At 42.7% G+C, this 11,381-nt stretch overlaps 2 protein-coding genes across 4 annotated transcripts in view; one reads left to right on the top strand and one right to left on the bottom strand.

Annotated features, from left to right (window-relative positions):
• Nucleotides 1–1,139: 1,139 nt before the first annotated feature.
• On the bottom strand, nt 1,140–10,814 carry Atp5pf (ATP synthase peripheral stalk subunit F6). 3 transcript variants are annotated; one of them, XM_023711195.1, is made up of 4 exons: nt 10,598–10,814; nt 6,787–6,965; nt 1,844–1,968; nt 1,140–1,315 (listed from the first exon to the last, which is right to left on the bottom strand). In XM_023711195.1, the coding sequence occupies exons 2-4, from the start codon at nt 6,948–6,950 to the stop codon at nt 1,278–1,280; spliced, it is 327 nt and encodes a 108-aa protein (XP_023566963.1). In that variant the 5' UTR covers nt 6,951–6,965; nt 10,598–10,814; the 3' UTR covers nt 1,140–1,277. The 3 variants fall into 3 exon arrangements, with proteins under 3 accessions (XP_023566963.1, XP_023566962.1, XP_023566964.1); XM_023711194.1 differs by lacking the exon at nt 10,598–10,814 and adding an exon at nt 10,467–10,569; XM_023711196.1 differs by lacking the exon at nt 10,598–10,814 and adding an exon at nt 7,701–7,722.
• Nucleotides 10,815–10,864: 50 nt separating this feature from the next.
• Gabpa (GA binding protein transcription factor alpha subunit) overlaps nt 10,865–11,381 on the top strand; it is a 47,089-nt gene continuing 46,572 nt past the window's right edge. The window contains exon 1 of the mRNA XM_023711184.1: nt 10,865–11,155. The gene's annotated coding sequence lies outside the window, so the exon portion shown is untranslated. The remainder of the gene's footprint in view (nt 11,156–11,381) is intronic.

Consider the following 11,381-nt stretch of genomic DNA (forward strand, 5'->3'; position numbering starts at 1 on the left):
AGAGAAAAGTTACGTGGTGCCTTAATTTTACTAATAGATTCTTAAGACATGAAGGTCTAGAGGATTTATTTTACACAGTATAAACATCTAATGCCGTTTTTGTGCCAAGTATGTGTATCTTAAACACTGTATACACCCAAGCGGAAAAAAAAAAAAATCATTGTGTAAAGAATGCCTTCTACACAAAGGACACAGTATGAACGCTAGTGTTCTAATTATTAAAAGTACATCTGTGTGTCACCAGTGTCCAGACTTGAGTTTCCTTTTTTTTTTTAATTTGAAACACTTGAATACTAACAATTGGTAAAATCCCATTGTAATTCTTTGAGCATTTTCATTTCATTTTCCTGCAGTGAAATTGTGTTGCCTAAAGATTAGGGCTCAAGAATCTTTAACAACAAGCTTTGTTTTAATATTGTTGCTGTTTGTAACCAGATTCAATTTATTTTTAGTTGGGATTTTAATCTAAGTAAATCTGGAATGATTGCTTTTCAAGATAGCCTCGAAGAACTTCCTTCATCCAACAGCTGGCTTTGTTTGATTGAAATCTACATTAATAAAAATAGCTAAACTGGTGAAACTTTTAAAATCCATTTAACAGGGGCTGGGGAGATGGCTAAGCGCAAGGGCCTGAGTTCAGTCCCCAGTTCTAGAAAAAAAAGAAAAAAATCCATTTACTAGTGCAGGGGAAGTGTCTTCCACTGACTGTTGTACAATAAAACCCAGGAAACTACCCCCTTAGCATCTGCAGATACAAGGCTTGCTCTTTAGCCACCTAGGAGCAGAATCTCCTATCTCAGCCTGGAGGCCTGCCAACTTGTCAAATGCTGCCACAGAAAGCTCAAGAGACAGAAATGAAAGAGAGGAAGAGAAGGAGAGATGTTTTAAAATGAACCGTCAGCTCCTAGTTTAATCTTTTTAAAAAGTGCCTTTATAGAGCCTCCTCCCTCATTATCCCCAAACTTTTCTTCTAGAAATTTGTAAATAAAACTACACTTAAGCTTCTGAGAAAGCTAGGATTTAAAAAAAAAAAAAGTGTAATTTCTTCTAGCTCTTGGGAACCTCAGGCAGGAGTATCTCCATTTGCTTTATTATAACCAAACAAAAAGACAACCCTAAAACAAGTCAATACACTCAAATATAGGTTCAGCATCATCAAATAATTTATTTGAAATCAGAATTAAAAGAACATGGATGGTTGTGAAATTTATGTTTATTTTGATATGTATTATGTCACAAATCATGACAAACTACCAAGTCAATTTCACATTATTTCTTCAAGCCTGAGGTTTGTCGATGACTTCAAATTTAGGATCTAAAGGGAAAAAAGCTCCAGTCAGCTTAGCCATTCAGCAATATATTGAATTATCTAGAATGAGATTAAACTCATGGATCTTCTAAATGATCTTTTAATGAGCAATTTTTCTACACTTCTACACAGCAATACAATAGAACACTTAACACTTCCTATGAGTGAGGCTCCACCAGCTACATCTACCATATGCTTTTAACTCCAACTACCGTATGAACTCTAGCTCCCCCCAAGTGCTTTTAACTCCAACTACCGAATGAACTCTAGCTCCCTCCAAGTGCCCGATGGAGATCACACAGCTAGAAATAATACTGTCGGGATTCAGGCACAAGCATTTGGACTTCAGAACTTCATCATTCAACCAGTAAGTTATGGAATCCTCTTATACTCGTGACAAACATCTGATAGCTTCTACATATCGTAGTCCTAATAAATCTTACATGTATTTAACCCTCTAAATAATTAAAAAAAGTATAAACACTCCATTTGAAACAGTTCCCTCTAAGCACCAATCTGGGATGAGAAACTTACCTTCAAATTTGAAGCTAGGGAATGTGTTCATGTCTGCTTTACCATACATTTGCTTAAGCTTAAAAAGCTCTCTCTCCAGATCTTGCTGATATTCTGGGCCAGTATCAACAGGTCCTCCAGATGCCCTGTTATATACAGGAGCAAATAAAAACTAACTGTATCCACAAGTTTAAAAAAGCAAAATTACTCCGTACTATCAACAGACCTTTTAAAGGTATTCATGTAGGAAAAGGACTTTCAGAATAAAAATGTTATTTCCACTTGAATTTCAACTTGGCTATTTTAATACAATGAGATTTCACATTAAAAAAACAACCTAAACAAATCCAGTACACAAGGTTTGTTAGTGTCAAAGATACATACCAAGAATCTCTCAGGGTCTGAGTATAACCAGGTATTTACAGGGTCTGGCGTAAAGAGCTGGCTGCATTTGGGTGTCGGCTCTACCACTTAGTAAAATGGCACACCAATGCAAAGTGTGAAGCTAAACTCTAGCTTCTACGTATAAAAATGAAGGTCCTACATAACAGAGGGAATTAAAGAGAGAATGCACTGTAGTGAACACTCAGCTTTATTATCATCTGCATTATTTTGGCCATCAAAGTGGCATTTAAGACAGGCATTGTGACAGCCCCGATCGTGGGAGGCCTAGAATGTTAGGCCTAGGAGTTTATATCTTATTTGCTAAGCAATAAAATGACAGAAGCATTGTGCTTTGGAAAGAGTAATACAGCAGCATCATAAAGAAGCAGCTGAACCACACAGTAATATAGTTATTCTCTGACAAAATCTGTGTTGTAAGCATTACTGCCTTCCTATCGATGAGTACCATAAGCCAAAAAAACTTACAAGTGAACATTCCTTTAAGGGTCATAATATTTTCCCACATGTCCCAATTTTCAAAAAATTGGAGAATTTATATTAAGAGAATTTCTATGAAAAGACATAGACCAAGTTGTTTTTTGTTTTGTTTTGATTTGATTTTGAGACAGGGACTTACTATATAGTTCAGGTTGGCCTGGAACTCACCATATAGCAGAGGTTGGCCTCTACCTTGCGGCAATCTTCCTGCCTCAGCCTGAGAGCTGGGATACCAGGAATGCACCACTATGCCCACCTTTAGAACTTAATATATGTATGTGTGTATGTGTGTAAGTGTTAGTAGAGATTAAACCCAGCTACATCTCTAGTCCTTTTTGAGACAGGGTCTTACAAAGTCATTAGGGGACTAGACAGCCCTCAAACTTGTAATCCTCCTGCCTCAGCCTCTAGATTAGCTTAGATTAACACACACAGGCCACATCTGACTAACCAGTATATGACTTCTGTTATGGATCCTTTCTTTTTGGTCAGCACTGTCCAATAGAAATTCCTAGGGCCAGCCAGATAGCTCAGCGAACTGAAGTGTCTGCTTAGGCAGAGTGCAGAGGCCAGGAGGGTTCATTCTGGTGTGCTGTGCTGGCCCCGCCCCCAGGATGCGCCAAGACTGAGATTGAGACTGGGCATGGTGGCATGCGCCTGTAATCCCAGCACTTGGGAGGCTAAAAACAGGAGGATCAGTACAAATCTGATCTACATGATGAGATGCTGTAGACCCTATACTAAAATACATGAAAAAATAAAAATAAGTTCCTGTGGTGACAGAAATGCTCTAACTAGCCATATCTGGATATTGATGACTAGAAACATAGCTAAGGTGACCAAAGAACTGAATTTCATATTTATATTTAACTGCAGTTAAAAATAGAATTTCCATAGTCTCGTGGATAAAGGCCAACATAATGCACAATACAACTTAAATATGGCAGCACCTTAAACAGACACTCTAGGAGCTGTCTTCCAGCTCAGGTATACGCAAAGCTACAGCAGCTTTTTCAGAAGCAGCAGTGAGTCCTCACAATATGATGGTTATGGTTACTTTTTTTTGTATTTTAGGGAAGGGTCTACAGGGTGTTCAGGGTCTCACTACTAGATCAGACTCGTACTAATCAGCCTGTTTACAGCCTCCCAAGGGCTAGGACTACAGGTGGGCACCACCACACCGTCTCAATGGCCATCTCAGCTCGCCCCGTGGGGCAGGCCGGCTCGGCAGGCCTGGGGAATTGAACCCGGCCCCTGTGCCTGCTTGCAGGCACTTTAATCCACTGAGCTATTTGGCCAGCCCCTGATTATGGTTACTGATGGGTAACAGTGATTCTAATTTTAATATGCACTTTCATAATAAAAAATGGGGGCTGGAAAGGCACAAGGACCCTGGTTCAATCCTTGGTGCCGCACGCTGCGCTGGTCCCAGAACCCCAGGCACACGAAGCCAGTCACCACTGGGCATGGTGGGGCATGCCTGTGATTCCAGCACTGGGGAGGCTGAGTCAGGAGGATTACTAGCTGTGTAGTGAGATTCTGTGCCAAATAAATAAAGATTATTTTTAATTAAAAAAATTTAAAATGGACATATACAGTCTATCTCATCAATCAAATATGACTTTGAAACAGGGTTTCTCTATATTATTCAAACTGACCTAGGGTCACAATGTAGCTTAGGTTGGCCTCAAACTTGCAGCGATCCTCCTGGCTCAACCTTCCAAGCATGTTGGGATTATAGGTGTGCGCCACCACACCCACACTAAATATGTCTCTCTGTCCACCTTGCTTATTATCTAAGTTTTTCTTTCAAAGAGACTAGGACAAAGTAGACTGGAGATAGAAGTTTGCTTCATTTTGCAAGAACCAGGAATGCTGACTTATGGAACTATTCACTCTTACTCCTATGACATAAGTACTGTTATCATCATCCCCACTTATATATAAAGAGACTATGATTCAAGATTAATTAACCTGCCCGAGGTTATACCGCTAATAAATGGCACAGCCAGATCCCAGCCCTGGCAGGGTCTGCGCTCAGAACACCTCGCCATGAGGGTGCTTGCACAAACCACTTTAGATGGGGCCAGTGTAAACCTGAGAACTAACTCATCAGATAAACCTATCAGGACAATTAAGGTGGAAACAGCCTCAAAACTAAGATGCCACAACACCTCTGGAGAGAAGACAAATTTCTCAACCAGTTCTACATATCTGCTTACTAAACTGTGCTTTCTGGCAAATCCAAACTTTTCATTATAAAACAGGAATAACATTTGCAGGTTGTAAGAATTTTACCAGGGGCCAGCAAGATACCTCAGTGGACTAAGCACTTGCTTTGGCAAGCACAGGGACCAGGGTTCAATGCCTGGTCCCACATGCCACACCAGCCCCGTCCCTGGAGCACACTGAGCAGGTCACAGAGAATGGGCATGGTGGCTCACGCTTGTAATCCCAGCGCTGGGGAGGCTGAAAACAGGAGGATCATTACAAGTACGAGCTGTACCAAATACATTAAAAAAAAAATAAAGAATTTTATTCATGTGTACAAAGCACAGGGTATCTATACATTCTAATCATTTCAACTAGCTTTCTGCCTCAGTTTTGGTACTGGAAAAGATTTTTGTTAGTCACCCAATCTCAAAAATCTGTTTTTTGCTTGTTTTGCTTACATCTGTTCCCTCTCTTCTGCCTCTCCACCAGGTCACTAAGATCACTTCTCAGGGTCTTAGTATTGTGATTTGACCACTTTCACACACCCACTGCTATAAAGCGGAGCTTCTCTTTAATGCTTGTATCTTCCCAACATAGCTGTCTTTGTTCTCTTCTCATTCCAATCCTACCACACAGTAATTATTTCTCTAACTCAGAGCAATCTCACGTATTGCCACTATCCTATTTTAAAACCTTTAATGGCTTACAAATGTGCATCACACAATCCTAATTGCCAATGTAACACTAATGGCTTCCCCTCACTCTACTCTTAATCAGCCCTTACTGTTCACTGCATCCCTCCTATGGCCTGCTCTCTAGGGACACAAAATTATGCAAGTCCTCAAATATATTTTGTGCTAATTTTATACTTTAGCTAGCTTTACTTTTTTCTTCCTAAAAAATTAATCCCCCTGCCCCACTTTACCTTCATACCAACTACACCTGGGTAGACAGACCCCTGGGTATAGATGTCTGCTGTTGGTCTTCCCCCATCTGAGAGTCTTTTCGAACTAAAAGCAAAGTCATGGAAGCAAATTCTGTATTTTTTGAGGACGACTTATAAGCTGTCCATGAGATTCTCATGAGGAATGAATGACCCCAAACACTGCCCTCAAAGCCATGATAAACAATAACTACTCCAAGAAGCCTTCCAAAGTGCCTATCTAGTACACTGCTTCCTAAAAACTTTATAAGCAGTACTGTACATCACTGTAAGTTAGTGCCCAAGCCATTTGCCTTGTATTTTGTGTATAAGCTTTCCGCCCCTATTAGATTTTAAGACTATAAAAATACAGTGTGGCCCATCACAGTTAATAGCTCATTACTATGCCCAAAGTAGACATCTAAATGAAAAGAAAATGGAACTAGAAGCTAATAAACACTACTTTTTCTGAGACTTGCAAGATGGACCTAATAATCACAGAAGTGGCCATTCATCCCTAAAACAGCACAGCTCTGTAATCATGATTTCCCTGGAGTTAATCCACGCCATTTTAGCGCCTTTTATTCTCAGTCTTAGAGCAAAAAATAAATAAAATTAAATAATAATAATGCTATTTACATTTCTCCCAGATCAGGACATCACAGAAAGGGCATTATGAGAATCAATAATTTGTTTGTTTATCTCTATTAGTTTTTATGGACTAAAGCTAATCTTGTCCAAGGAACTTACTTTCCTCAAAAACAGGTACAAAATGACTTTCAAGATTCTGTACACTTCCATAAATTAACTCCAAAACAGTAATCTTTATAATACCTTTATTGGAGTTTTCCCTTGGATTTCTTATAAAGCAAAGTCTGGGGCTTAAGTCATGAAGTTCACATACTATCAATATTTATATTTACACCACGGTTGACTATCCACTTACTGTCGTTTAGACTTGTATTCTCTAATCTTGTCCACGAAGATTTTCTGTACAGGATCAAGCTCCTTATTAAAGGCCACTGCTGAAGCACAAATGTTCCTTAGCAAGTGGACGGAGATCGCCGACCGAACAATAGAGGAAAACCTGAAGAGCCTCTGAAGAATCATGGTGATTCTACAGTACTAAAAATAAGCACCAGAATGTTAATACACTCTTGTAAAACACTCTCAGTATGTCCCAAGGTGGGAATCTAATGCTAACTGCTACAGAACTAATACCAGCACTAAGACCACAGCAGACTGTATTTTCCTTCCTCTCATTCCCTATTGCAAATCACTTGCGTCTTACCTTGGGGCCCTAAGAACTAAGAGGAGTCAGGATAAACTCAAGCCTAAAAGAGAACAAAATTTGGGATGGGGTTTATTTTCCCATGAACCTAGTCCTGGGTCAGAGGAAATAGTAGAGGGCAGAACACGGTCCACACCTAGTAGGAAAAAAAAAAAAACAACTTGCCCCCAAATCAATGTGCAAGTCTCTCTGACCCTTTAAAGACCAAAGGGCAGAGTGAAAACAGTTGCTTCAGCCAGGAATGACGCCCTTCCGAGACCAACAGTGGTAAGACTGCTTGCCCTGTTCATCTGCAGGACTCCAGCCATCCAAGAACACTGCAACAACTAAATCAACATCCAAAAGAAACACTGAAGAAAAATAGCACTCGCCCTCCTGAACCATGCAAAAATGGGGAAAGATGAGAAAATATCTCTGTCGGCTAGGGAGATAGCTTAATAGCTCAGTGGCAAATGCGCCTGCCTGACAAGCGCAAGGTCGTGAGTTCAAACCCCATACCGCATGCTGCACAGGCCCCGGAATCCAGGGTGCACAGTGCCAGTCCCAGAGCCAGGCATGGTGGTGCACACCTGTAATCCCAGCACTAGGGAGGCTCAGACAGGAGGATCACTGAGTCTGAAGTGTGAGTCTGAATTGTCTAGCAAGACCCTAGATCAAAAAGGAAAGAAACTATTTCTAATCCATGAAAAATAATTTGTAAAGGAGATAAAAAAATTTTTTTTAACTGGTGGTCTGGTGGTTGGGATATCAAACCTAAGTTACATCCTCAATCCTGAAAGTCTAAAATTTTAAACCTAAGGATTAAGACAACTTAGAGTGGGGCATGGTAGATAGCTCATGCCTGTAATCCTATCAATTCTGTAATCCCAGCAATCCGGAGGCTGAGGCTGAGGCTTATTGTGAAGGCCAGCCTGGGCTAAGGCCATCCTGAACTGCACAGTGAGACCCTGTCTCAAAAAGACAAACAAAGACTTCCTAGAGCTAAAGTAACTTATTTTTCTAACTTATAAAATGTCAGTAAATAAAAATGTACACAAATCATGAGGAAGATCCCTAAAATCTGATTTTGCTGATTTAATATTCAAATGCAAAATATTCCAAATTATGACACACACAAATAGCAATTCTCAAAAGGAATAATTACTAGTAGAAAATTTCTAATTACTAGTAGAAAATCTCCTGTAGCTAATTGAAAGGGATTACTGAACCCTAAATTAGAAAGCAATACATGATTCACAACTCAATATAGCTAATGCCCTTTAAAAAAAAAAAAAAAAATTAAGGTCTCACTATGTTGCCCAAGGTGTCTTCCAAATTCCTGAGTAGCTAGAATTACATGCATTTACCACTGCACTCAGTGTATCCTGGGGGCATTTCTGAACCTTAAAATTAAAACCAGATAAACTAACATGTTTCCCAAGCCCTTTCCCAAATTACCTAATCAACATTATCATAGCAGGCCTCCACTTCTATTATTAGAATGGGCCAGTGTAAGTATACAAACTGTTACTGAGCTATAGTAACAGAAATTGGAAATAAGCGCTTTAGAAACTTTCATAGCAATTCAACAAAGCACTTCTGCGTTGAATTTAGCAATAAAAAACGAGAATTTGTATTATGTGTGCCTAATTTCTTTTCTTTTCTCAGTTTTCTGGTAATTCACTTTTATTATATTCTTTAAAAGTAACCAAAGGAGGGCAAGACTGGCCTTTGCTACTTAAATGTGATAAGCATCAGTTATTAGATAGTACTATTCCATAATGATTCTGAAATAGGAACAGGATAGAAGAGGAAAGATATTTATCTGCCAGGAAACATTTGGCAGTGTCTCAAAACATTTTGGTTGTCTTTGTTAGGCTGAGAGCTCTTGCCCTCTAGTCTAGTGGGCAGAGGCCAAGGATGCTTCTTAGACCCTGTAAGGGGTCATGCCCCCCCCAACTGTCCAGATTGTCAATAATGCCAAAATTGACAAACCTTGGAATAACATACAAACTAGTAAAAAAACCCAATCAACAAGAGGTCATCCACTGGCCAGGAAGAAAGAAATTACACAATTCTTACACCCTATCAAAGAAAAATACTTGAGAAAAGACTACAAGAAACAAGTCACCTCATATCGTGTCACCACCATTTCCATTTTTATACATAGAGAAACTCATACTTAAGACATTACCTGGTCCAAGATTATCCAGCAGAATGTGACTCAACGCAAATACATAAAAATGCTGCCCAATTTAAATGTTCTAGCAGTCTAAGGACATGCTTTAACACCCAGCAAGAAGGCAACATAACATTTTTTTCAGAGCTAAATATATCTTCTTTGCATTTCTAAAAAGTATTAAAGTGTTATCTGCTTTTCAGATAATACAATTATGTCTCAAAAACCTCTTTAAATTGCCCACAAACCCGAAGTTAATTTGCTTTAAAGCTGATTGCAGAAATGTTATTTCTACAATAGGTAAAATCATTATCTTTTTAAAATTATCTACCATCTAACTAAGTACCAATTCCTCAAACTGATCTCTAATTTGGTCTTTTTCCTGAACCCTTTTTCCCCTAACAGCTCTCATGTCCTAAATTCTATACACTCCTCTACAAAATGAACACATAATCTCATAAAAAATCTACTGCTCCTGTATTCACTTTCATTTTCGCACTGATGAAACCGTGAAGGCGGATTATCCGCTATCAAGCAGAAGACAAACCAGTACACAAATAGGGGTAAATACCACCTGCGACAAATTCTCTACTCAAATTCGATCAGGTGCTTGGGGAAGCTTTGTTAGGAATTTAACAACAGAGTGGGGAAGACATCAGCAAGGGGGTAGGAAGAGCTAGAGGCTCTGGGCAGCGCCGATCTGCTATTTATAGTAACGAGGGACAAGCCAAGCCAGTTTGCTGCCTCTGGGAACACGAACCCAAAGTTAACCCACAAAACTGCCTGAAGACTGAACACCACTATTATTTCTAGGTGGGACGCAACCTTTCCAGCTCCCTGCCCTGCTCCGGGATGGACAGGCCTGACCTCGGGCTGTCCCGGGCGGGCCGCAAGCCGCAAGCCCCGACCCCCGACCCCCGACCCCCGGCCCCCGGCCTCCCCGACGCCACAGCGTGCCCGCACACAGGGCGGTGTATTTATCGCCTCTACGGCAAACTTCAAGCCCTACAAGCGCCGAGGTCAGCAGTGACCTCGGGACAGACCGTGAAGGTGCCAAGGACACTGGGCTGCCCTTTCTTCCTAGTAGGGCAAGGGTGATGGGCAGCCTAAACCCTGTGAAGAAACCCAGGGCCGCAGTCCCCAGAGGCCCCGCTGATCTAACTACCCTCCCAGTCACCTTGCACTTAGTCCCGAGCTCCCACGGCCTTCGCCGCCGCCACCGTTCTACTTCCGGCCCTGGCCCCGCCCCCTACGCCTGCCGCCCGTCGCAATGCATTGTGGGTCACCTTCTAGTCGTTCTACGCTTACCGGACAGGAAGCGTCTCAGAGACTGCCTACGACCGGACAGCTCTAGGTGAGACAGAAGGCATAGAGAAGGAGGAAGTGGAGGGTAAGTGCTTCCGGGTCCCCTGGCGAAGAGTCCGCCATCTTCCCTTCGCCTAATTTGACACACTTTTTCCGGTTGGGCACGTTGCTCTGTACGCATGCGCACACTGGCTTTACCCCTAGTTCAAGCTCCGCTCGGTTCCAGTGTCGGGTTTCTTTGGGATGTTGTACTGTGCAGGGAAAGTGAGAGAGTGTGAAACAAAGCCGATCGGGACGTTGTGCTTCGCGAGCCTCCGTCCCCCGGCGTTCGTGTCGCGCACCCTGCTGGGAGTTGTAGTCCCGGCCCGGGGGTGCCTGGGAGGCGGGAGAGGGCTTGGGGTTTCTCGGCGCCGATTCCGCGGGAAGGGCCGCGGGGCCTTCCGCTTCGGGCGGCGCAGCTGCAGGTCTTACCGGAGGGGCGCCGCACGTGGAGCCCGCGGCGCAGCCGTTCTCAGCCTGCGCTGGAGCGGGGCGAGCGCGACGGGGCCGACTCCGGAGCGGGTGAGTGCGGCCGCGGGGAGCAGGGGAGCGCGGGCCCGCGCGGCGGCCTCGTTCCGGGGCCTTTCCCCCGGCGGCCCCCCCGCGGCCGCCTCTGTGTTTTGTTTCCGCTGGTCCCCGACGCCGCGACTCCCATTTCCGTTCGTGGAGACTTTGAGGGAGCCGGGTGGGGAGGGGCGGGAGAGGCTGTGGGGGCAGGGGCCGCGGCCCTCCCCGGCGCCCCCGCCGC

Source organism: Octodon degus, unplaced genomic scaffold (assembly GCF_000260255.1).
Source record: "Octodon degus isolate 3935 unplaced genomic scaffold, OctDeg1.0 scaffold00020, whole genome shotgun sequence".
Lineage (NCBI taxonomy): Eukaryota > Metazoa > Chordata > Mammalia > Rodentia > Octodontidae > Octodon > Octodon degus.

Coding starts and splice junctions, on each gene's coding strand:
- Atp5pf (XM_023711195.1), bottom strand. CDS start 6,950: ATGATTCTTCAGAGGCTCTTCAGGTTTTCCTCTATTGTTCGGTCGGCG. Junction 1,969..6,786: donor GAATACAAGTCTAAACGACA/GTAAGTGGATAG, acceptor TGTATATAACAG/GGCATCTGGAGGACCTGTTG. Junction 1,316..1,843: donor CCCTAGCTTCAAATTTGAAG/GTAAGTTTCTCA, acceptor TTTTCCCTTTAG/ATCCTAAATTTGAAGTCATC.